The sequence below is a fragment of the Podarcis vaucheri genome, assembly GCF_965113315.1.
Source record: "Podarcis vaucheri genome assembly, chromosome: 14".
Classification (NCBI taxonomy): Eukaryota; Metazoa; Chordata; class Lepidosauria; order Squamata; family Lacertidae; genus Podarcis; species Podarcis vaucheri.
In genome coordinates this window covers 34,963,352-34,989,182 of record NC_138752.1, presented here as the reverse complement: position 1 = coordinate 34,989,182, position 25,831 = coordinate 34,963,352, and the positions used below count along the sequence as shown (strand labels likewise).

The following is a 25,831-nucleotide window of genomic DNA, read 5'->3' as shown; positions in this document are numbered from 1 at the left end:
GATGACTTGACGCCCATCTCCCGGACCGTTATAGGCTTTTCTCGAATCAAAGTGTCCTGTGAACACGCTAAGTATCGGGACGTTTGTGTCTCGGTAGAAAATGCCTACAGATCGCATAAAGGTCGGTTGAGGGGAAGGGGGTTATCCTTTAACGCCCCCCCCCCAACAAATCCACCCTCCACGCTGTAGTGTTGTTGTTGTTGATGATGATGAGGATAATCGTGGGTTCTCCCTCCCAACTCCCCTGCCAATAAAACCTCGCTTCCCCCCAAATCCATCAACCCACACTTGTAGTTGTAAGATCCAGATGCCGGGATCTTAACTCCCGACCGGAGAGAATCGGCTACACGCTTCCTCGGGAGTAAAGCCCATTGATCGAAAGGTGGGGGAGGATTTACATCCGAGTAAACATGCGCACAGCCGATCCGGAGGCAGGCAGGCAGCAGAAGCGGTGGCGGGAGGAAGAGAAGAGGCAGGCGAGACTTACGCCACCCTCCCCGAGCGCGGAAGGTGCTGCGATCCGCGCCGCTCCTTCAGCTGGGCAGGTTCTCCACCCCGCTGGCCGTTTCGCTTTGCGATTTCTCCCCACCCCCCACCTCCGCGCGTGGGCTGTGCTAAAAGCCGCGCAGATCTCGCAGCAGCCGCCTCCGCCTTCACACACACTTCATCATCTATCTCCCCACCCCCCACCCCTTTGAAGGTCACCTCCCTCTCCGAGCCACTTCGCAGCGCCGGCTTGAGGGAGGGGGGGGGGAGAGAGAAAAGAGCCGCCACAACAGCAGCGCCTCGCTTCTTCTCCCTATTTCGCCGGGCCAAAGTCAGCTCTTCCCTCAGCTGGGAATCCCACCCCCCTCCCCTCAGTCAATCTAACACACACACACACACACACACACACACACACACCCCTCCAGCCTCGGAGGAGCCACGCGCGGACGCCGACTCGGCACGCGCCGCCCTCGGCTCCAAAAGGCGCGCGCGCTCTCTATCTCCCTGTCTCCCCGCAGCTTTGCCAGCTGCTTTCGTGACGGGGGTGGTTTTTTTTTAAAAAAAAATGGAGAGAGAGGGGTGCTAGTTACGACTTCCTAAGGAAGGGAATTGCCTGAACGACCAGGAAGGAGGTGGGGGGGGATGCATGCTGTTTAAATAATTCTCCAGTCCAGCCAGGTGTTTCTCGACGGCTCCTCAGTAGCTTCTTCAGGTGCCGACCGCACACACCCGCGCACGCGCGCACCCGCGCGCCACCGTCCCAAGCTCCGCAGTCCTCTCGGCTATCCTCTCTCGCCTCAGAAAAAGAGTACTGTATTTTCTTTTTTTTCTTGCGAGGGGGGGAGAGGACAACCGCGCGTGCGCGCAGACTAGGCGGCAGCTTGGCGGCTCCTGCGCCTCAGAGTGCGTTGCTCTTTCGTATTTTATTATTATTGTTACTGTTGTTGTTATTACTAGCGGGCTTTTTATTTGGCGCCCAATCTCGCGCACCCAAGTGCAGCTCTCTTTCTCCTCCTCTCCCTCGTTCCACTTTCCGAGCGGCCGAACAGAGCGAGGCGAGCGAGCGAGCGAAGTTTTCTCCTTCCCCTCAAAGAACGCGGGAAAAAGCTCGCGCGCGCCGTCGAGGAGGGAGAGAAGCTGCTGAGGGGAAGCACCTGAGAAGTCGGCGCTTCTCCTTCCTGAGGGAGGAGGGGAAAGGCGAGAAGCGCTGCCCTGCGCCCCCTCAGGCCCTCCTCCGCCTCGCCTGAGTTGGACTCTCTGCCCGGCAAGCGAAGGGCGCCAACTTTCTTCTCGCCCATCTTCAACTCTACTCAGCCAACGAATCTGGACGCGACGGGAGGCCAGAGAGCGGGAGAGAAGATCGCGGAGAACTTATTGGGGGCCCCGCGCTTCTCTGTATGGTAGGTGGAAATGGGCCCCTGGCTGGCGAGGGCTTGGGGAGAGGCAGACTTGGCCTCAATTTCACTTTAAGGGAGGGCGGGGCAGGGGGCGGGGCAAGGGCTGGTTGACCAATGGCGAGCCAGGTGTTGCGCTTTCTCTTCCTCCCCGCCCACTTAGCCCATCGCAGGTGTGCTGGGGCAGCTTGTGGTTAAATGAGATTGTAGTAAGGAACTTCTTCCAGAGGTTTCTATCTGTTGCCAGTATTCTTTCCAAGGAGGTGTCTGGGAGTGGGGGTGGGCAACCGTTCCCATCTCCGATCCTCATCACTGATTTTAGGCCAGATGTGATTCTCCCCCCCTGTGATAGCTACTATGTATACATAATAACCAGATGTTCTGATGCATTAGCATCAGCACTCTCTTTTTAAACCTTTATATACATAGAAAATACCTTTGAACCTTACGGTGACTTTGTGCTGCTTCCGAGTACTTTGCTCCAAGGTATATTTAGCCTTGCTTTACATTTCCCACCTCATCCCTTCCATTATCTGTGGTAGAATTATACTGGTTCCCCCTGCCCCCAAAGTAAGACTCTATGCTTTTGTGTGGAAGTTCTGGTTGGTAGTTAACATAGACGCTGAAAGGACAGGGCACAGTCCAGGCACAGCTGAGAACTCTTCAGTCGTGGGAGCTTTTATAAGCACATGCTTTATTCTTTCATGGCAATATCACTGAGATTTTAAAGAGCTGCTTACCTTTGGTTGGTTGAGTACATCGTTAATTTTTTGAAACAGAAGACATGGGCAAGGGAAGGAGCAGGGATTGGCATGGTGTCCCTGAAGAAAATGGCTTTTAAATTCGGGAGGGAGGTTCTATTTACATACTGTCTTGGTAATAAATCAGCATTTATTTATTTATTTTGCCTGCCTCGATTAGGAGTTTGGGAGAGCTGTTTATGCTATTTATGCTGGGGGCATGTAGAGATAAATGTGTGTGGGAAGATATGATAATGAGGATGAGCAGTTGCACACTTGGGTGCAGGACCACAAACAGGAAATAAAAATGTATGAAAATGCAGTAATGCATCAATTATTGTAAAGTCCTGTGCATTCAATTACATGCATGGCATATTCCTTATAAGCATGTACCAAGGGATGCATACCTAGTTTCCAACTGCACATATGCTGAGCTCTGAAAGGGAAGATGTAGTAAAAATATATGTTCCCAAAATCGTTCCAATGTGGTGTGTGAGAGAAACAGTTCATATTTCTTAAAATAAAACTAGACCATTTTTTGAAAGAAAGAAAAAATCAGAAGCGATTTTAGCAGCTGCATGGAACTGCTGCTCTCTAGCTTCCCCCTAGAAATTGTATCTAAGTATAAAAGCTTTCAATAAATACTGTTGTAGCAGACCTTTTTTCATCTTGTTCCTGCTTCCTAGCCATTTTTCTTTATATGTTCACATTACAACTTGAAATGATACTATATAAGCTACAGATTACAATTCATCCCAGGTTTACTTCTTTGGCAGAGAGGCATGAGTTTTGTGGTGTGACAAATGAAACCTTTGTAGAAGCAAGCACTACAGAGAATGTTTGTTTCCATGGCAGGCTGTTATTCAGACAACTGCTGAAACATGTTTGACATAAATATTGACCTTTAAAAAAACATACTCGAACATGTAGAGCATGTGGCTTGGCTCAAATTAAATGTTGATCATTACATTTACAGTTCAGGATAACCAAAATTCCCCACATTTACTAAGAGCATGATCCAGTCAAAGCTAAACTCTGACAAGTTCCACTGAGTTCAGTGGGAGAGGCCAGCAAAATTTAAACCTCTCACACAAGAGACACATGGAACTTAAGTATGCTCAAATGCGGCTGGATCATGCCCAAAGTTTTATGTTCATAGATATAGAAAGATCACTAAATGTTTTGTCATGTAATGGAGAATTCTGAACACACTGTGTGTGTGTTTATATACACACTTTTTTTGTTTAGTTTTTAGTGTTGCTAGTTTGACAATAAAAATATATACGCAGGACAGAAACTGAATGAAGAAACATTTCAAAACCCTGAACAAATTCATGATTGACTATGGAGTGATTTCTATGCTTGTTTGCTTTGACGCACCCATTGAACATACTTTGTGTCTAGAACTCTGTTACCCCAGCCATACAGTGTGAACTCTAAGTTCTCTTCTCCAAGTCAGCCTTCTTAGGTGAACCAACTTTCTTTCAGCATTAGCCTTTCCATCTGCAATAAGGAGATAATAATAATAGCAGTCATTTCTACCAGGCTGTTGTAAGCACTCTTATTAAATTAATGTTAGGGAAATCCTAACCCCACTTACCTGGGTGGAAGTCCTGTTGAATCCAGTAGGACTTACTTTGAAATGTAATGGGTTAGGTTTGCAGCCTCAGTGTTCTAAATACTTGAAATAGTCCGTGTAGATGCTAAAATGTCATTACCTGGATGTTTAAAAGACCAAGGGCCATCTAGTACATATTATGGGCATCTAATTTTGGAAACTGTTATGCCACAGAATGGAACACTGTACAGAGATATGTCAAATAAATATGTGGAACTGAATCTTTATTTATTAAGAATGCTACTTGCCTCTTGGTTGACAAAACTACCTCCCCTCCCAATAAGTTGCTACATATTTATTGTTGCTCAGTTTTTCTGATTATTTTAATTTGAATTGCTGATAGTTTTTTGGAAGCTTCTGGGACAAGGTTAGCTGTACCTAAGGGTCTTTTGGGGGTGGGGAGCATTTTATTTTAGAAGCCTGATGGTAAAGTCCTGTGCATGTCTGCTCAAGTAAGCACCATTGAGTTAAATGTGACTTTCTTCCAGGAAACTGTGCATAGGACTGAAATCTTAAGTCTGCATAGGATAGAACGGTAAATGTTTCAAGAAATCACTTATCAGTTCAGTAGGGACATGAGAACATGCTCTCTTGAAGTATTTACAGGCAAGACTTCTGCTGCAAACAATTGCTTCTGCTAAACTGAACACATATGAATAATTTTCAATTTTCAGGAATAAAGGCAAATACGCAGTGCTGTATAAGAGCACCATTTCTACTAGATGTGCAGTTGATAGAGTTAAGATCTAGAATAACTTAAATGAGCATCATTTCATTGCCAGTTTTTGCTTCACTGCAATGGAAGTTGTTATTGTGCATTGCAATGCTGCAAATAAAATAACACATGATGTTACAAAATCATGGTAACACATGATGTTACAAAATAACACAACTAATTCATACTTGGTTACAAATGGAAATAAAGTAGTGACATAAAATTTAATCTATGCATTCCATTAACAGTGCATTTGCAACTTCACATCCCCAAACTCATTACATTTTCACCCCATCTTTCCTTGAAGCAGCTTGGGGAGCTTCCTTGCTGAGTGAGGGCTATCAGGTGCTTCTCGGAGGCTCAGTCCACCCAGCTGGCTTTGCATTGGAACCTTAGGGGAAAATGCTTTCTAAAGCAACCACTGGACAGTATTTATGAACCACAAAAGGCTTGAAGAGAGCATTCTTGGGGATGAGCCACTTTTAATAGCAAGCTTGAGTGGCCTGTGGTTTGCAGTAATAGGCTGTTAAAGTGTTCCTTTTGTAACATACTTGGCTCTAATGTTGCTAAGGCTGCATTCATATAAACAAACTGAGGGTAAATGCAACTGAACACAGTGAGACACACTTCATGCAAATGCAGCCTGGCGTGGAGCACCTCAAATTGTTTTTTTGATAGTTTTATAGCTTATACCGTTGCTCCTCTACCACAGCGAAACCTTACCATGATGTTCCTGGTCCGAACTACATCCACTTGCAAGTGAATGCAATATAAATAGTACATTTTCAGCAGTGGTGAAATAGACTGAATGCATCCAAACATGAAGAAGTGTGATAAGGTTTAGCTGTGGTAAGGGAATCCTACTGTAAACTGTAAGTTATAAAACTTTCAAAATCATATTTGAGAATCGAAAAGTTTTTCCAAAAAGAAAACAGACTGACAACTGCCCTAAAACCTAAAGCGCTGCTCTTTCTCTCCCAGCTTCATGGGGGGAGATTGTAGATGCCCAGTGGGCACTCAGGATTCAGAAGTATTTCTCTTTATTATTGCCGGCTGCTTTAGAACAAGAGGCAAAAGCAATGCTAATTGTCTCTGTTTAAAAATGGGAAGTGTGTGCACAATAGGGATGTTTCTGTTTTGAGCTGTACCATAATCAGTGGTGCTTCCATTCTGATTCAGTTTGATTTTTGCCGGATACTACGTTATTTGTCTTGCTGTCCACTATTTAATGTAAGTTATGCAACTTGCTTCACTATTTACTTAGCTTATGCAAGTTACATTCATTCCAATGCAATCTTAAAACAATGTAGAAAAAGGTAATTGATTATGTATCATTTGCAAACTTTTTTTAAAAAGAATTAATACCCATTGTATTTGCTTGACTGAGTTTCACTCCTGAACACAGACAAACAGTTTCTACTTCCTTCTCTGTTTTTATCAGAATTTTCCTCTCTCTCTCTCTCTCTCTGTGTGTGTGTCTGTGGATATGGACACACACATATCACTCTTCTAAGAAGTTTGTATTGTATTTTTATAATATTGACATGTTTGCTGCTCTGGGCTTCTTTGGAGGAAGGGTGGAATACATATTTAATAAATAGTAACACACACACACACACACACTCTGATACAATGTTTGTACAAGTGAAAAATAGAATATATTGATCTGCTGCAGTGATATAAAAATAAATATTCATGTTACAGACATTTATGGGCAAGTCAGTCCTTTTAAAGTACCAGTAGACCCAGAGCTGCAATTTAGAGATATAAACTGATGACAAGATAGCACATATACTTCAAAAGATGCTTTTTTGGAATTTTGTGGAAGTTCAGTACTTTGCAGATGAGCTAAATGTTTCATTGGTGCAATGACGCTCAAAGGGTACAAACCACCAGGGACATCTACGGTGCAAGTCCCTTGTGAAAGGAAGCTTCTGCAGAGATTCCTGGGGAAATCGCACTCTGCATTTCCAATAGGCAATATTCACATCAAACTACATCTCTGGAGGCAGTCTTGCTAATTACAACAATACCTACCAGAGAGTCCTCCTACTTTTTCTTCTACATCATAAGAGAGTAGTTGCATGTTGGATATAGTCTGAAGAATCAGAGAGAGAGAGAGAGAGAGAGAGAGAGAGAGAGAGAGAGAGCACAAACAAGAAAACTAGATTTTCTGTGCTTACAAAAGAAAGAAAAAAAGTAGAAAAACACATTTTTTGTTGTTAAAGGAAAAATAAGGAAAAGAAAAGCATCAAGACAATAATAATCAAAAAATGACAAGTAAAAAATGGTTGCCTATACATAAAGCATGTTAGGGAAAACAAATGAGTAATATTTGAGAAAATGAGCTGGAATTTTAGGAATGTGAACATTGGTGGTTCTTGGAGATGGTTTTATAGAACTTTCACTACATATTAATAAAACTCATTACCAGTAGATTCAGCCTATGCTTTGCATGAAGAGGGCCCCACGTTTAACCTCCTGCATCTCCAGGCAGGGTTGGGAGGGGGCCCTGCCTGAAACTTTGGAGAGCAACTGCCAATCACTTTAAGCAACTCTGAGTCACATGGGCCAAAGGTCTGATTTGGTTTGAGAGTTTTCAGAGGGAGAGGCCCAGTTAACAGAAGATTGGAAGGAAACAGAGGAAGATCAGTATGAGGAAGTTTCCTGTGTCTTTGCTCAGGGGTAGGGCACATGCTTCCATGTGAAATAGTCCCAGGTTCAATCTCCAGATAGAGGTGGGAAAGAATCACACCTTGCCTCTTCCCTTGGGAGAGTGGGATGGGACATAAGCTTTAACATGGCAAATAGAAGGCATTCCTGCTCTGGGCAAGCAAACAGGTGCTTCTCGGAGTGGGCAAGCCTGTGAGGTGTGTTCATGTGAGAGCTGGCATCTTGGCTTACTCTCAGATGCATCCCCCAGGAATGACCAGTGGTGATGGCCCTTTAGGAGGTGCATAGCTCTGTTGGTGGAGTATAAGATTCTTAATCTCAGAGTTGTGGGTTCAAGCCCCACACTGAGCATAATATTCCTGCATTACAAGGCATTGGACTAGGTAACCCTTGTGTTCCCTTCCAATTCTACAGTTCTTTTACTCTTTGAGGTGCCTGACTAGAAGCAGTTGATGTCACGGGGTGGAACACCTCCTGGACAACCCAATTAAGCCTCCTCTAGGATTTAGCCCCTGACCTACTTGATCACTTGCCCTGACAACTTTGACACTTATTCAGGCACAACTAGCACCTCCCCCAACTTGTTCAACCTGGATAATCTAGCACCAGCTCTTTGATATCTGCTGCCACCTATTTGGCATCCTCCTACCCCCATACAAGACAGCTCCATGGGACTCGTGACACTGTATTTGATTCATTTCCATGATGGCTGCATTTTTAAATTGTAATTTTGATTGGACTGTGGATGTTGATGCGTTGAATAATAACTTTATTCTGCTAGGAAACTGGTTTTGACACAAGAAAATGCTTCTGGGATGCTGGGATTTCACAGTGATACAAAGCAGGATTGCTGAAGTGTATATGAATATTCTAAAGGCTACAAAATAGAAACAGTTGTCTTTGACACATGGTGCGGATTTAAGCTAAATGGACAGCATCCATTGCCAGCAGGTACAGCAAATGACTTCAAAATTGAAGTCAATAGAATATGATTTCGCTGCTTAGGGAGATCTTGTTTGAGCTGGCACAGCCAGTTTGAGTGGGGGCTACCCACTATGTGCTTCCCTTGGATTGCAAATGTAGAAGCAGGGAGCATTTCCAAGGGGGAACTGCAGAGCAAGAGGGAGGGGCATTTTCAAATGCATCATAAAACCATAAGTAAATCCAGGGGTTGCTTTGGTGAGGGGGCGCGTGTCATATGGTAGATTTTGTAGGGAATGGTTGTCAGGTAGAGAAGGGGCAGAAATTTGATTCATTTCACATTTAAAGATAAATTGATTAAATTTGTGCTTTATGAAAAACATGTGAATTGAAAGAATCATCTTTTGAAATTCTCACTTTATATATTTTGCAATGAAGTTCTTCAGCCAAGCAGTGTGTGTGTGTGTGTGTGTGTGTGTGTGTAAAAAGGCATGTTTGGTAGGAAGAGGGCCTTCTCAGTGGCTGCTCCCATACTTTGGAACTCCCTTCTTAGAGAAGTTAGACTGGCTTCCTCCTTCTTGTCCTTCCACCAGCATCTGAAGACTTTCTTATTTTAACAGGCTTTTGGGAACTGACTGTTTTTAAGGAAAGGGCTTGTGTTGTGATGTTCTTTATGTTTTAATAGATCATATTCTATTAATTTTTTTAATGATAGCTTTTTATATGTTTTTAGCTGTTTCTGTTTTATCTGTATGCTGCCTCGAGTCCCCGTCAGACAAAAAAGCAGGATATAAACAAACAACAGACAAATAAACAAATGCATTATAATAAAGTGTACACATCCTGGTGAAAATAGCATACAAAAACATATTATATTATGGGAAATTCCTTTAAAATGTGTCAACACTGCGTGCAAAAATTAGTTTTAGAATAAATTCATGCTAAAATGCAAGTAAATTTTCAAAAGGATATTTTTCAAAATTAAAAAAAACACAAACTAAAATTAAGATTGGAAAAAAGAAAGAAAAGAAAAACAGAACTGAAAATTGACAGATTTGTCTATCCCTCTTGGCAGGAGGGAGCAAACACAGGATAACTTCTTGCAAATGCTGCTCTTACTTTTGTCACTGTATTATCTTGTCAAGTACAGGGTTGGGAGTGTAGAAACTTGTTTCTCTTCCCTCTCATTCAGGACTGAATAACAGCACTTATTCATATGTTGCAGCAACCTTGATGAAGTGAAGCAGGTTGAGGTCTGAATGGAAGGCTGATTTGGAACTTTATTGTCTTGAGTTTCCTTGGCAGAAAGACAGGGTACAAATGTTGGAACATAAGAGCATCAAAAGCACTTTGGGAGGGGGAGAATATTATTCATGGTTGCACTGGCATTGTATATGAACCTCTTTCAGCTAGCTCATATAAGCAAAACAAAAGAGTCTTAGCTCCATTGTAGAGCATCTGCTTTGCATGCAGAAGGTCCTGGCATCAATCCTCAGCATCTCTGGGTAGGATGGGGAGAAACTCCTTTCAGAAACCATGGCAAATTGTTGTCGGTCTGTGCAGATGCTACTGAGTTAGAAAGACCAGTGTCTATAATGCAGCTTTGTATGTTCCTAAAAGGTTGGTAAATGTTTGGCCACAACGACCACCAGACCTTGTTGGCCTGCAACTGCCACCATCCCAGACCCATTCATTGTGTGTGCTGGAGCTGATGTGAGTTGTAGTTGAATAACTACATTGACCATGTCTCCAGTAGGGCACAGGAAGGCTTTGAACAAATTAAGAGAGCTCAGATACTTGGAAAGTCTGGGATAAACCTTGATATGGTATCTATCTTCTCCCTTTCTAAAATGCTGTGTGGCAGCTGGTTGACCAAATTGGGTCACGGAGCGCATGCTTACCAGAATGCCTTCTGTTGTCTGAGTGCCAAAGGCAGATAGGCAGTGTGGCATACCTGTGCATGACACATTTTAAATACTATGGTAGAGCCAAACAGAGAGAAGTTAAATTCAATGTGGCATTAACAACAGAAACCAAAAAGAACTCTGCAAATTTACCCAAATGGTTTAAAGAACTTCTGTAAAGAATTGGGCTGGTATCCCAGCTCTAAAATGCCCTTTCTAACCAGAGTGATTTAAAATGCTTGTTATCTGGAAATCTTAAAACTAGCATGACTTATTAAATTCCAAGATGTCTGCAGAAGTTCATTAACAGTTAGAACATGACCCTCTTTTTAACACAACAGGTGACTTTGCACAGTAGGTGGCTTTTAAGCATATGCATTTATTGCACAATGAAAGCTTGCTTTTAGGTAAGGGCGTCATGCCTCTCTGAAACAGAAATACAGTGCAACTTGTGATAACACATGTACTGCTAAAATAACTTATGAACCAGAAATTGAAAGGCTGTATTGTAAAGGTTATGCACAGGTGGCCAGAGCTGAAATTGTACAGTCAACCTTGAACTTCTCATTTACTGCTTTCTGTGGTCTACCAAATGTCGCATTTTATTCAGACATGATTACTGGATGAAAACATAAAGATTGGAATTTTTTTTCCTTTACCTCTCCCATTTAATTCATATACTTTTTAGGTGTGTGGGTAGTGATGTTTGGGAGCTGAAAGATAGACTGATATTAAGATAATTTATTTTACTGAACAGACAAATATGGGGATGGTAAACGTGTGACTTTAATTAGGAATAGATGAATCTGTTGATTTCAGTTTCTCATTTCTGCTGTCGTAAGTTCAGTTTGCCACATTTTCACATGGCACTTGTTTCTTCAAAAAGGTGAAAACAAAAATGATAATGCATTTTCTTTCTGCAAGCAACATCTTCAAGCAGGTTGCTTCTCTGCATTCTGTTTTCACTAACATACGTATTTTGTATGCAGTTTTTTGGTTGGAGACCTGGATCAATCAGCATGGAAAAGCACAAGTTTTGAAGGATAGCTGTGCTTCAGTTTGTGCATTGGTTTGAATTAGCTATGTTAAACCAGAGAAGGAGGATGCCTTCCAATGTTGTTGAAGTCAGTCTATCAGCCCATGGTCAATAGTCAAGGATAATGGGAGTTGTTGTCCAGCAGCAGCTGGAAGCCATATGTTCCCCACCCCTGAGTTAAACCAAGCAAATTTATCCCCCTTCCATAGCTTTTATACAGTGTTGCTCAAACATTTGATAATTGGGACACAGTTTCTTTTGTATTGACATTTGAGACATAGGAAGCTGCCTTATAGTGCGTCAGAACATTTGTCCACCTGGCTCAATATTCTGGCTGACAATCATTTAAGGTCACAATGATGCCAGGCAGCTTTTATAACTCTGGACTTGTCTTGCAAGGTGCTTTGCAAGACCTGGCAATCAGAATCCCCTTTCAAAGTGTTAGCTTGTGGAATTCTTTGCTAGATCTTGCAGAGCCCTTTCAGTCAGCTGATTGGCAGTGCCCACAATTACCCCCTTTAGGGTGAATCAGATTTTTAGCTGACAACTGGTATGGGGCAGGTGAGTGTGGCCTAACCCAAATAGGGAAGGCTTATTATGTTACCCCCCCCCCCGCTATGGATGAATTGTGCGTAACTCAGCATGTGTTGGGGGGGGCTACCTTGAGAGAATTCAAAAGTGTGATCATTGTAGGGCTGAATAACGAGTTCTAGCTCTGAAAGTCACATTGAAAAGTATGCCATAAATTGGATAGCTGCAGCTGATCTACATATTTAGTTTGCTTGTGATTGGCAGCATTTGAATGAACATAATTTATGAACATGTTGCAGTTCACAACTCTTGGAGGGCACTTTGAAGGGTGGGCTAATGAAGTCCAGGTGAACATTTCTGAATGCCACAAGCAAGGTTTTTCAGTTAGTTACATTTTGGGAAAAGGAGAGAGGGGAGTGTCTTCTTGATAGATCTTTTTAAGGACCTTGGAGGCTTGCAAAGTTGTCATAATCTTCAAATAGAGGGAAAAATCAGTGACGCTAAAGACTTCCAGTGTGACTTTGATACAGGGAAATATACTAGAGCAGATTACAGTGGAGTCAGTTTATAAACATTCTGGTTGCAATGCCGTGATTAGTAGAAGTCAACATACGTTTGCCAAGAATATATAATGGCTGGCTAATCCAGTTAGTTGATTGTGGGAATGCTGTGGATGTAATTTACCTCTATTTTAATAACATTCTCCATGACTTTTGTTAGCAGACTGATTAAATGCTATATGAGAATGACATCAGATTAAGACCTAGTGTGCTCATTGGTGATTCCTCATCCAGCTGGAGAGAGAACAATTACTTTTATGCATTACATAAATAAATCTGTAATTTACAGATAACGCAAAACTTGAAGGGATAGCTAAAACTTCAGAAGACAGGGATGAAATTTAGAATGACCTTGATAAAGTGGACTGGACTGAAACTAGTTCTGTGATGAATTCTGTCCCCCAACTTCTCAAACATTTTGAGAACTGGGCCCCTTTTTGAGGAAGAAGGGCAGGATAGAAATTTGATGAATCAAATCTGATAAATAAAATTTAGACAAGGAAAATAATAAAGATAGAAAGGATTAATTCCATCACAGTTGTGATTTGATTGGGCCCCCTGTGTGGTCCATTTACCATTTGAGTGATTGAGGTTCAGGGAATGGCAATGAGATATTGGAGGAGTGACCTATCGTGTGCCTGCCGTTGAGGTGGGAAGGCAGGAGTGTGTGGAACCCCCCCCCCATAACCTTTGTGAAATAAAGTGCCAGTGTAGTTGGATTCTGTACATGGAATTGGGGTGCTGTTGTCCTTTCTTGGTCCTGCAACTCTTCACCCACACAGCAAGAGCTAAAACAGCTTTCCAAAGCACAAAGAAAAAAGTATTGGAGACAAGGAATTTGTGAATCTGTCAATTTTGGTTTCTTTCTGTTTCTTGCTTTTCAATGCCTAAGTCTTTACTATTCCACATAAGTTTGTTTTTTTAAAAGTGCTTATGAAGATTCACCAGCATTTTAGTGCATATTTCTCCTAATCTGCATAGTTTTGCAAAATACTTTTATATGTTGCTTTCACTAATATATGCATTTTTGTACACATTGCTTGGCTGGAGAAGTGCATCACAAAATTTGGAGGAGAGAGAATTTCAAAGGATTTATGTGCGTTGGGCTGTTTCGGAAAGTTTAGATTGGATAGATTTCCCTTTAAATAAGAATTTCTTCTCCATCCCTCCTTGAGAGGCAGCTTACAAACCAGCATTTAAAATAAAAGATCAAAGCAATAAACAGGGCAAATAAAAGCAGCTCATGATAAATAGTAGATCTAATATTCAGATTTCCCTCATGCAAATCAAATTGAAAGAAAATGATGAAAGCTTTTCTGTTAATTATGACACTTGTGAAGATACATTACTAGAGTGGCTTTAATTTGCTTTGTTTTCATGTTTTTGTTTTTGTTTTTGTCCCCAGTGTTGCTTGGGAATTCTAGGAAACCAAAAATAAACTGCAGTTTTGAAATTGGTTGTTAAAACCAATGCAGTTTTGAAAGGTTCAGCCCACCATCTTGATTCAAAATGGTGTCAAATTGTACCCAGGAAGGCCTTGAAACAATCAGGCCTTTGAGCTGAAAACCATTCTGCAGACCTGCTTTGGCCACTACACCGCACTGTCTTTTGTAGGTTACAGGATTTCAGGATTTTGTAAGCTACCTTCCAAACATTATCAATATGGCATAATGTAAATATATTAAACGTAAAAGTTCTAGTTTTCTAGTATTGCAATTATTTTTGCAATAAGTTCACGCTAAGAAGCAGTGGATAGAAACTTTGGTACAGTTATAAAATGGGTCCTTGTGTTTTGTATGAAAGAGTCACATGTCTGTTGCAGCTGTATTCCTCTGTATTGTGGTATAGAAAAGACCTTGGTGCCTTAAACAAACAAACAAAAAAATCTCCAGGTTCTGTGCTAGCATTGAATGTATGAATGCTACTGTTTGATCATCCTGGTCTACTAAAGGACACACAGAGCCTTTAAAAAACAAACCAAAAATCCTGCAATTCTTGCTGATTGAGGTGGGGGTGCAGCTTAATGAATTCTAGGATTGTAAGAAAGGGTGTAGTGCCAACAGGTGCTGGATTTTAGAGCGGAATCTATGTGGCAAAGAGCACCTGTTGAACCCCAGTTCCATGGAGTATATATTTTATTTGCAAACATTCCTGTCAGTGAAGAGAGTGGCTCAGATGTTACATAGGCACCAAGGGAGGGCCTCAAGGCCATTGTGCCCATGGGCGGCATGTTGATGATCTCGGTGTTAAAATTATGTGCCTCACTTGTTTGGAGTGACTGAGTTCTGTGTGCATGGCTATATTTGTGTGTGGTCTTCTGTACAGCTTTTCCAAACAAAACCAAAATGCCACACAGTTTTCCAGAAGTTTTTCGAGTACTGCATCTCCCACCAGTCCCACCTAGCCCCAACCAGTCTAACACTAGAACCCCAATGAACCTTAATGTTGGAACATTAAAGGCAGATAAAAAAAAGAGTTTCTTCAATCAGCACATGGTTAAACTATGGAACACGCTCCCTCATCAGGCAGTGATGCCCACCAACTTCAAATGGATTAGGCAAATTCATGGAGGGTGAGGCTAAGTTCTACCCCCACTGTCAGAGGCAGTAATGCATCTGAATGCTAGTTCCTGGAAATGACAGAAGGGTAGAGTGCTCTAATGCTTGGCTTGTGCTTGTGGGTTTCTCACAGACATTTGGTTTGCTGCTCTGAGAACAGTATGCTGGGTAAGATGATCCAGCAGGCTGTCCTTACATTCTTATGCCAGGTTGGGGAAGACTGGTCCATGCATATATTTTTGTAGACTTGAAAACAAATGTCTATCCTTTCTGAATGCAAATAATCCTGAATGCAAACAATGCAACCACAAATATTGTCAGTACTTTGATGTAGTCTGTTTTGCTATTTATAAGTTCAGAAAAAAAGTGTTTGTGTGTGTGTGAGTGAGTGTGTTTGATAGCATCATTCTAAATGCCATGCTCGTCATATAAAGCTTTTTACAAAACCATTTGCTTTCTAGATGTTTTAATGAAATGGAACATCTCCAGTTACATAATTGAACAATACAGAAACATTTTACATTTGAAGTCCCTAATTTTATTTTAGTCACATTGTGTGTGTGTGTGTGTGTGTGTGTGTGTGTGTGTGTTTAATTCATTTTGCTATTTAAAATGACTGGCTAAAATGACTGACTAAAGTGCCCTATCTTCAAACATTGCAAAGAGCATCTACATAAAATTCCAGCTACCACATGGTGATAGCCATTTTACATTCATTGTAGCAGAATTGCTTGGAATGCTCCAGAGTGTGGTTTCAAGCTAACTGCATAGCAGGTACCCAGCAGAGGAGTTAATGTATCCTTTTGATCTTTCCCTGATACAAGATCTTCCTGTGCAGCACTCTCCTTTTCCACTGTTTACAATTCCAATTCCAAAAGTCTTTCAGAAATGACATTTTGAGCATGGTGTTCTCCTGCCAAGAAAGGAAGATGGCGTATCATTCCCTTGGGGGTTCATATTTTGCCTTCCTTATTATTGAATAATCACGGAAGTTTCCCTACTGCTGCAATAATGACTCACCTGTGTACATATATGTGCACATGCCAGACGTAGCTTGTTTTTCAGCTATCTTTGTTTCAGCTCTTTTACCCTTGACCTCCTGCTTTCCCCCAGCCACTTTAATTTAGGAAAATGGTAGGGAACCTCAGGTCTTGGGAAGATAGTCATATATAGCCCCCAGATACTGCTTTCTGGCACTTAGAATGCTCCTCAGGCCATGCCTCTCACAATCCCTCCTAAAACGCCTGTTGTCCGACTGGAATATCCCCTTGAGCTGTGATAATGTTGCTTGCTTGCCTGGATTGAATATGTGTGTTTTTATTTAGAAATTTGATTCTTTTGCATAGCCAAAATGTATGGATGTTTTAGTTGAGATTCCTGCATTGCAAGGGGTCTGGCTGAGATGACCCTCAGAGTCCTTTCCAATTCTACAACTCTGTGATTCTATACAAATGTAAGTCACATCTATTGTTCCATTCAGTTTTGCTTCTGTCAACTGCTCAATACGGGCATGCAGCTCATTGGATATGGCCCTTTGGCTGAATAAGTTCTTGTGGCTTCTCCCTTGTGGCTTGTCCTCTGTCAGTTCACCCAAGTTCTGCATTGCAACTCAGTTGTGTTTATAGACAGTAAACATGCTGGTGACTGTCTACTTGCATCCACTTGCAGGCTTGCCTGCACCTCCTTCTTGGCCTTCAGGTGCTTCTTTCCCACTTGTCCCAGCAAAAAGTGAGTATGTCTGCTGAGAGATAGACTTTTAGTGTTGTGGGAGAGACACCACTATCCATATATCCCAACCTTCACCAGTCTGGTGCCCTCTGCATGTTTTGGATTACAATTTCTATCATCCCTGACCATTGATCATGTTGGCTGAGGCTGATTAGTGTTGCTGTCTGAAACATATGGATGATACAGAGTAGGAAGACTGACTTGCAGTGGTTATCCTGTATTTCAGAGAGGAATCTTCCCAGCCCTAGATGGGAAGACTAGGGACCTTCTACCACTTAGCCATGACCCTCTATCATCTTAAAGCTACCTTAAGGTATGCCTCAATTTCATAGCAACCTCTGTGAAGTCCTTGGGTCTGGGATGGGTAACATGTGGCCATCCAGCAGTTGCTGAACTACAAATCCCAAAGAATTCGTGGACCCCCCCCCACACACCTTACACCTCCATCTTTAGCAATAGCAGCCTGCCCATATGGGGGCTTTGAATGCCATCTTCTGCAACATTATGTTCAGTTCATTATTTTTACTGTTAGCTCACTAAGTAAGCTGCAAAATAAAGGGTAAGGGTACTTGATATTTAGACCATATTGCCCATCCTCCTGCTGCAATCTGTCAATTCTGTTGTCACTCCCACTATGCAAGTTGCAAACAAAACAAAACATTATAAAAATGGAAGGAACATGAGCAGGTAGGTGCAAAGAAACTTGCTCTGTCATATGCCAGTTCATTCACATCTTTTGGGTCTTCTTCCTCTGCCCCCCCTCAAGAGTTTTTCCTAAGGCTACAAGAAACATCATACTTTACGCTTATTCCAACCACTTTTTGCAAAGCAATGTACTACAGTGTTTAAGACCTTGCTTGTTTCGTTCTCATGCTGGGTAAAATAGACTGCATACACACCATACAGCTGGGGGCTTGCAAATTGCCCCCGTTTCATTGGATGCATCCCAACAGTGGCATGGGTGGGGGCACCCTTGCCTTTCCAGCTTCCCAACACAATGAGTCGTTGGTTCTTACAGAGGGTGAAGGGGAGTGAGGGATGAGGTGTGGGGAGGTCATCACAGAGCAGTGTGTGATGGGGAGACCAATCCAAGAACTCCTGCCACCATGCGACACACCAAGACCAGCTCCTAATGCCTCACTCCTCCCATCTCACTCCTGGCAAGCATCAGTGAACTGCTGTATTGGGAAGCCAGCAAGAGCATGGTACTCAACTTGCGTTGCATCACCAGCTGCTACTGCTTATTTTGCAGTTTCTTAAGTATGGCCAAAATAATGACCAAAACCTGGAGCTTGCATGGGTAAAATTATATTTTATTATGCAATATGCTGGTGTCTTCACCCACTGAAGCATCAAAGGCTTCTGCAAACCTCTTTTGATAGGTGAGAATTCACAACCTAATTGTACTTTTCAGAGTTAATTTATAGTATTTTAAAACCATTCTCAATCAGAGAATGCACTTAGGGTCAGGCATGGCCTAACAGGCCAACCTTTAGGCCTAAGCCTGAAATTATTTGCTGAGAGAATGTGAGTATTTTCAGAATGTTTCCACCACACATGATGACAGCAAATTCCTTTTTTAACTGCTCTGCACTGTGTGAAGAAGTGAATGTAATGACATATGCTGTTGAGGGCTACTAGCCATGGTGACGTTGCTTCTTCTTCACATTTGGAGGCTGTAATACCAGTTCCTGGAAACCAGATGAAGAGAGTGCTATTGTGTTTGGGTCCTGCTTGCAGGCTCCCCATAGCCATCTAGCAGGCAACTGTGAGAACAGGATGCTGGGCTAGATGGGTCATTGCCCTGATCCAGCTGATGACTTCTCTGTTCTTATGCCTTAAAGGACAACACAGCCTGGTGCCCTTGATTTGTTTTGGAGTTCAACCCCTATCAGCTGGGCTGGCTGGAGCTGATGAGAGTTGAAACATCTGGATGGAACCAGGTTGGCAAAGATTGGGCTAATAGATTTATTGCAGCAAAAGCTGTATTGGGTCAGAGCTCAGTTTGTCAGATCTATGAAGTGCTGCTCTCAATTGGCAAATACAAACCCACATGCAGGTAGAAAGAAGAGCTGAAGCTGTTAAATTGGAGTGAATCCAGAAACCTCAGCAATCCACAAAAGGCGTGTCACCTTTCATGCAAGAAGCTAACCCATTACCCTTCCTGCTGCCCTGCATCTTACACAGCTTGCTTCAGCCCCTTCATCTCAAAGCTGGTCATGCTGGGCAGCTCTTTATTTGGCAAGTGTAAAATTATTCTGGGCTGCTCCTAAGATGAAACAAACCACCCCTCTGGAGAGTAGAAGTATATCCCAGTTCCATCAGAGGCGACAGGCACCATTCCCCTAACTCGGTATACATTGCAGATGCAAATGTTTTATATATTAGCGGTTTAAATTATTTATTAAAGCTGTCAACTGGCAGGGGAGGAAATTGAAAGGGAATTCCAAATGAAATGTTATAAAATCACAGCTACATGCAATGATATTTCTGATTCAGCTGCTTTATAAAGTAGCACACAGATTTTGAACATGGCAGATGTGGTTCAGCACTTACTCTCCATGGTGGTTTGCTACAATTAAAAACAAACAAACACGAAAAACAATTTTAAACAAATATCAATAACAGAAATAATGGGGGTCCATACACCCCCACTCCCCCCCACATACCCTCCCCTCCCCACAAGCACACATGATGAAAGCTAGGAGCAAAGAGGTGCCTCTTCAACATTTGCCAAAAACTGTGTAATGAAATTGCCAGATGCACCTCTGTGGGAACTTATGGGCCACCCTCTCCCAAGTTTCTGAGGGTGGTGGAATAGCCAAGAAGGTCCCCTGTGTCAAACCCAGGAAGGTTTGTAGGGAAGGAACATATGGTTGAACAGTTCTGCATTGCTACTTGAATGAAAGTAGCTAGGGGTGCCAATAAAAATAATAAAAGGGGGGCAGGTGATTGACCACAAGACACAGCACACACACACCCCATTTGAATGACAATGCCTATCAATTTTTTGGGGGGAGGCCCCCTCAAATATTTGGGGGGGGGGTTGAAGTGACCTTGGCCCCTAGGAGTTGGCTCCTATGGTACACACTGTCTTCAGTCGAGCTGAAGGCATAAGAGAGCACCAGGGGGAAGAATATGCCAAAAAGAGTTGGGGTGAAAGCACAGCCCTGTTTCACACTGCTCTTTATAGGTGTTGTGAGTATGAGCCATCATAGTGAGTGGTGCCACACAAGATTCAATCATCTTATGAAGCGTAGGTGGGCATCCTATATTGTTGAACAGTGTGAAGGGTCCTTTTCGGCTAAGTCCAAGGCCTTCATCAGGACCATGAAGGCGATGTACAAGGGGCATCTCTGCTCATGGCATTTCTCCTGCAGCTGGCGCAGTGAGAGAATCATGTCAACTATGGACCTCTGAGCTCTACCGCTGCATTGTGACTCAGGATAGACCTTGTCAGAAAGTGACTGTAACCTGTTGAGAACTACACAGGCAAAGGCTTTCCCCCCAGTGCTCAGCAGAGAGATGCCACGGTAGTTGTTACAGTCATCGTGGTCACCTTTGTTCTTGTAGAGAACAATGTGGAGTCACACAAGCCCTGTGGCGTGGATTCTGTTTCCCAACACTGCAAGAGGAGGCCATGGATTTAAGGCAGCTTTCCACATTTTGGGGGGCACCACTGCTCTCTTGGCTTCCAAACACCGTGTGCCACTAGCGATGACCAGTGAGAAAGCAGGGAGGCACCCATTCTCAGCCAAAACAGAATTACCGGTAAAAAGGAACCCAGAAAAGGGAAAACAGAAAAGGCTGGGAGAGGAGGTAGGGGAAGAGTTGGAAGGAGAGGGGTGACAAAAGTGGGGTGAGCTATATGATTAAGTGAAAAAATCATGTTTCAAAGAGCTCTAAATGGTATTTAATTTGTGTAATCAAATGAGTCGTGTTTGTGAAAACACTTTTTATTTTTATTTTTATTGGGGAGGGAAGCTGTCAGTATATTGTAAGTGGATTACTGATTTTTAGGATGCATTGAGAACATAAAATAAAACCGCTTGTCTTGTTCTTTGCTGCATCCATCGCTTGGCCCCCACTGTGCATGTGTAATATGCAGTATCTTTGTTCTGTAAAATTTATTTCTTAATCTGTATCTTGCAGTGCCCTGAATCATGGGCTTTGTGAAATGTGTAATTATGAATTTCCTTCCCTTTTGTTGTTTAAATTCTGTGCCATAAGTTTCCATTAAAGCACACATGAGGCACGACAGCTAAACTTAGAGTACCCAAAGCAAACATAAAATGAATTGACAGCATGTGTTTCAACTCGTAAATTCAGGCGTGTAGAACGTGATATAGAAAGAAACACATTCATAAATGGGCCAAATGTACAGTTGCCACAGGAGCCATAACTTCTGAATTTTCTGAACTTGGGCACATTACAAATGTGCAAATGTATCAGTAGCAATAATTTAATTGTTTAACATTGTTTGCCATACCGTATTTTGCGCCCCATAGGACGCACCGCCCCATAGGACGCACCTAGATTTTTTGGGGGGGAAATAAAGAAAAAAATTATTCCCCCCCCCCAGGCGCGGGGCTGGCGCGGGGAAAGCCCGAGCTTCCCCTGACCCCAGGCCCCAGAACAGGCTGCTGCCTGCAAGCCTTGCAGGGAGGTCCCACCGGGCGCATGAGGCTTGTGGACATCTGCCCGAAGCACAGGGCATGCTCCGCAGCCCTGTGAATGATGGATCACTGGGTGAATAGCTTATTAAGAGGAGCTCCACAAAGCAACAGAAAGAGTGCTAGTGTGAATCATTGATTTGTTAGAGAATGCAAAGAGCCTGAGAGAGAATTAATGGTAGCCTAGATCCAATGTATTAATAATAGTGATCTGGTTTTCAGCAGGTACATTTTGAATGACATAAAAAATAGGGAGTTGAATAAACCCACTGCTATCGTATGCCTTCCCAATGGGAAATGGTGAAGGGCCACAGCTTAGAGGTAGAGCATCCGCTCTGCTTGCAGAAAGTCAATCACTGGAAGCCTCCAGGTAGGGCTAGGAATGCCCTGAATTGAAAACCTGGAGAGCTGCTACCAGTGTTTTCCTAGATGTTGAGTCAATGAAAGCTGCTACCAGGAAAACACTCAAAATTGAGTGTGATATTGGAGGCCTACAAAGTGCAACATCTTGAAAAGTAAGTTGCCATCCTCAATTAAAACTTCCCTTCCTCTGAGAAGGACTATTATTATATTCCCTGTTTTTAACATTTCTTTCAGTGGCTTAACAACAAACAGGGTGTTCAGTGTTTTCTGTCATGCCCTAGGGACTATAATAAGGAGACGGGGACTGAGGAGATCTTTGAGACTTCTGCAGCTTCTGAGTGCTCCATCTGGCATTTATGTTTCCCTTTTGGTACACCTGATTTGTGTATAAATGTTTTAACTATTTAAATATTGCCTGTTAAGAACTTTAGTTTTCAGTATGCCAGCAGAGGTCACTGTGTTCATGTAGTGCTCCATTCTTGAAATGCACAGCATTTTGAACTTCATAGAAATTTCTTTTTAGTGCAGAAATATGTGTTTACTACTTCACAGCGTAGTATAAAGCTATATGTTTAGCATCTTAGACATATTTAATGGCGCACAAGGATATTTGACAAAATCAAGCTGTACTATTTAAAACTATTGGGGAATGTATGAAAACTGCTCTGCACCCTTGCTCTCCATTTTCCTTTCCAAAGGGGGTATTCCAGGGCATGGGGGACAGTACCACAGAACGGGGATCTATGTTAGATCCTCAGCCCATTCATCTGACCTGCCAACCCAGCATAGAAAACTACTTTAAAGACTTGTTTTGCTTGTGCCAGGCTTAGGCAGAGCAGCTGTCCTGCTGCTGAATGGGGTTTGGATCTGGTGTTACTTAACACCAGCTTAATTTATGCTGGCTTGCTGTATGCTAACTTCTGGTGCATAGGATTCCTCCCTATATATGTAAGTATACGAAATCCATGTTTTAATTTATAGTTACTCAGTCCCCCACTCTCAAAATATTGATTCCTGTAGATCCACACCTGAAAATTTGTGTGTGTGTGAATGAACTCTGGGACCTCCAGTGCTCACACTTAAATATATTAATTTTAATTGAAGCACCAGACCGTGCACATAAAGATTCTAAAATGGGCATAAGCCATTTATATTATAGTCCAGCCAGTTTGGAAACTCTTGTCATATATATTTTCAGCAAAAGATTTATGATAATGGTGTAGGAGCTGTCTATTCCAGTAAACAATTCTTTTTGTAAAAAAGAGACCTGAGCAGAAATTAGTTTTTAATCTCCTCCTCAAGATCCGTTTCCTTTCTTTTCTTTCCAATCTGTCAGTTTTAAAGAGCGTTTTTTAAAAGCTCTGCTTGTTATGAGCTGCTCCTTGCTTCTTCTTGTCTCAAGCAGTTTGCATGATTTCCTGATAAAAACTAGTATTGAGTCTCGCAAGTCGGCTATGAAAGATACTTATCTCATTGGAATAAAGGATCGTGTGGCATGCTGTGAATAGACTTTGTTTGGCTTGCTGATATTGTATTGATATTTTTAGCTCATTGTCAATGCTAGATGCAGATGTATTAATAGACACCCAAGTGCCAGATTCATCCTGGAATTGGCTTTGTTCTAAATTTGGGCTGCTTTTTCAAGGATAGCATCATACCAAAACAAACAGGTGGTTAAGGATGAGTGATTTCATGAGTCCCATGGAGACAAAAGAACATAAGAAGAGCTGGCTGAATCAGGCCAATGGCCCATTCTAGTCCAGCGTCTTGTTCTCGTAGTGGCCAACCAGATGCATATGAGAAGCCCACAAGCAGGATTTGACCACAAGAGCACTCTTTCTTTATGTGGTTTCCAGAAACTGATATACAGAATCATTACCGCATCCAGCTTCAGAGGCAGATCATAGCCATCCTGGCTGGCAGTCTTCAATACCCCTCTACTCTATTAATCCTCCTTTAAAGTTATTTGGCTGGTGGCCATCACTTCCTCCTTTGGGGGCAAGTTCCATAGTTTAATGATGTGCTGTGTGCTGCTTCCTTTCTTGGAGGGGGGTGGGGGTGGGATCAGGATATAAGGGATGGGAGGAGTTGGAGGAGAACGATCTGTGGGGGGGGGGTGGCCCAATGGGCTGGGCTGGGATATGTCCAAGCCCTACAAGGCATCAGAGTTGTCCAGGGATGTTCCTCAGATGAAAGAAGCACATCTATCACTCCTGCCCAACTGACACTCCTCAACCCCCCACCCCCAGAGCATTTCCTATCGGAAGAAGCGCAAGTGCCATCACCACCAGACCAATAGGACACAGTACACACACCCTCCACTGTCCTGAGAAAACCCCTTGATCCTAATTTTATTTTATTTTTTTGTAGATTTACAGAAAGAAAAATACACACCTAAAAGATAAAAATAAAATAAGTTTTAGAAAGGGGCAAGATGAGACACTGATGCACAGAGCATTATTTTTTAAAAATCAAGACTCCTTCCACTCTGCTCTGCTCCCCCATTCTTCCCATCCAGGGCAGCCCTGCCCTATGCCCTATGCCTACCCCTTAGACACGGCGCATTGCATGGCACAGGATCTTAGTGACTGCAGCCTCTATTCCTCCTTGCCTTCTCTTTAGCAGCCACTACAAGCTGCCCAAGGAAGGAGGCCGGCAGCAGCAGTCATGGAAAGGTCATGGAGAGGCAATGGGATGCTCCCTCAGCACCACTGCTCAGAACAAGTGCTGCCTCACCCTCCTCCCTGAACCTGGCAGCAATGGCACTGGCAGAGGAAATAGAGCCATTCCAGGATCAAATCAGAAGCTGGGATGGCTTTTGTAATTCCAGGACTGTCCCTTGAAAATCAGGACACTTGGAGGGTATCTGCTTGCTTGCCTGGTCAAAAGATGCATTCTGTTTGCCACACTAAAGCCATTCCTACCCCACTGCTTTCTAACAAGAGTCTAAGGGGTGTAATCAACATCTTAGCTTGCTTAGCTATGCATGTTGTGCTTTTGACCTGTGCTATGCCTATGTACAATACTGAATTGAGCATTAAAGCTTCTTCCATTTTTTGCAGAAATTGTAACCCAAGTTTGAGTTTTTCATCCAGTGGAAGTCAGGACAAGAGAAACCCATGCCATAGTAAACCAAGCCCTGGCTTAGGTGAGTGCAGTGCTGGAATGCAAAGGACTGAGTAGAGGAGCAAAGCAGCTGCAAGCTCCTCTACAGGAGGCCATGCTTTAGCACACAGTCACAGTAAGCCATAGTTGAGCTTATCCTGCTGTGCAACCCAGACCAAAGAAACAAACTATAAAATATAATACTAATGCAAATGATTAAAGTTCATGGTTATATAACTGCAAGCCCCCCATTTTTCAGAACTGTTGTTTTCTTTTCATTTTAAAAGTAAGGAACGCAGTGGTTGCAACCAAGGGACGTTAATGCTGGAGTTGTAACTATATGCCCCTGCAAGGAACAGAAGGGAAAACAGAGGGCACAGTATTGTGTGGAATGATTAGGTGACAAACTAATGAGCCTTGAGGGGTAGGGAAATTGACTACAAAAAGCAATTAAATAGGCACCAGACATTTTGAATGCAGTACTCTTCGGTAAACATTAAATACCACTGGGATTTGTTCATTAGAAGTGCCATTAAATATTAGTAAACAATACATAAAAATCCACTTGAGATGTCTAGGTTTGTAATCTTAAAATGCCCTCCCTTTACCTTGGTCACGACCTTACAAGTGATGCTATCAAAGTGGCTGAAAGGAGCAGGGGAACCAGAAATATATTAAACACTGTTCATTACGCAAGGGTTCTATATAAAGACACCTTCCCCACCTGCCGCCTCTTGAATGATGGAGGTTTTAATTTATTTAAAAAATGCTTAGAAAGCTTCTACAAAGAGCAACAGCAGTGTTGATATTCGTTATCTAGCATCTA

At 42.6% G+C, this 25,831-nt stretch overlaps 1 protein-coding gene across 18 annotated transcripts in view; it reads left to right on the top strand.

Moving 5' to 3' along the window:
* Nucleotides 1-25,831, top strand: part of RBFOX1 (RNA binding fox-1 homolog 1) — a 1,477,709-nt gene that overhangs the window by 459,951 nt on the left and 991,927 nt on the right. For 2 of the 18 annotated variants that reach the window (XM_082199123.1, XM_082199119.1), the window contains exon 1: nucleotides 902-1,886. The exons of 15 other annotated variants lie outside the window; for them this stretch is intronic. In XM_082199123.1, the coding sequence (XP_082055249.1) occupies nucleotides 1,884-1,886 (3 nt within the window). In that variant the 5' untranslated portion in view covers nucleotides 902-1,883. Of the gene's footprint in view, nucleotides 1-900; nucleotides 1,887-25,831 lie in introns of those variants that run through there. One more of the 18 variants, XM_082199128.1, reaches the window with a different exon arrangement.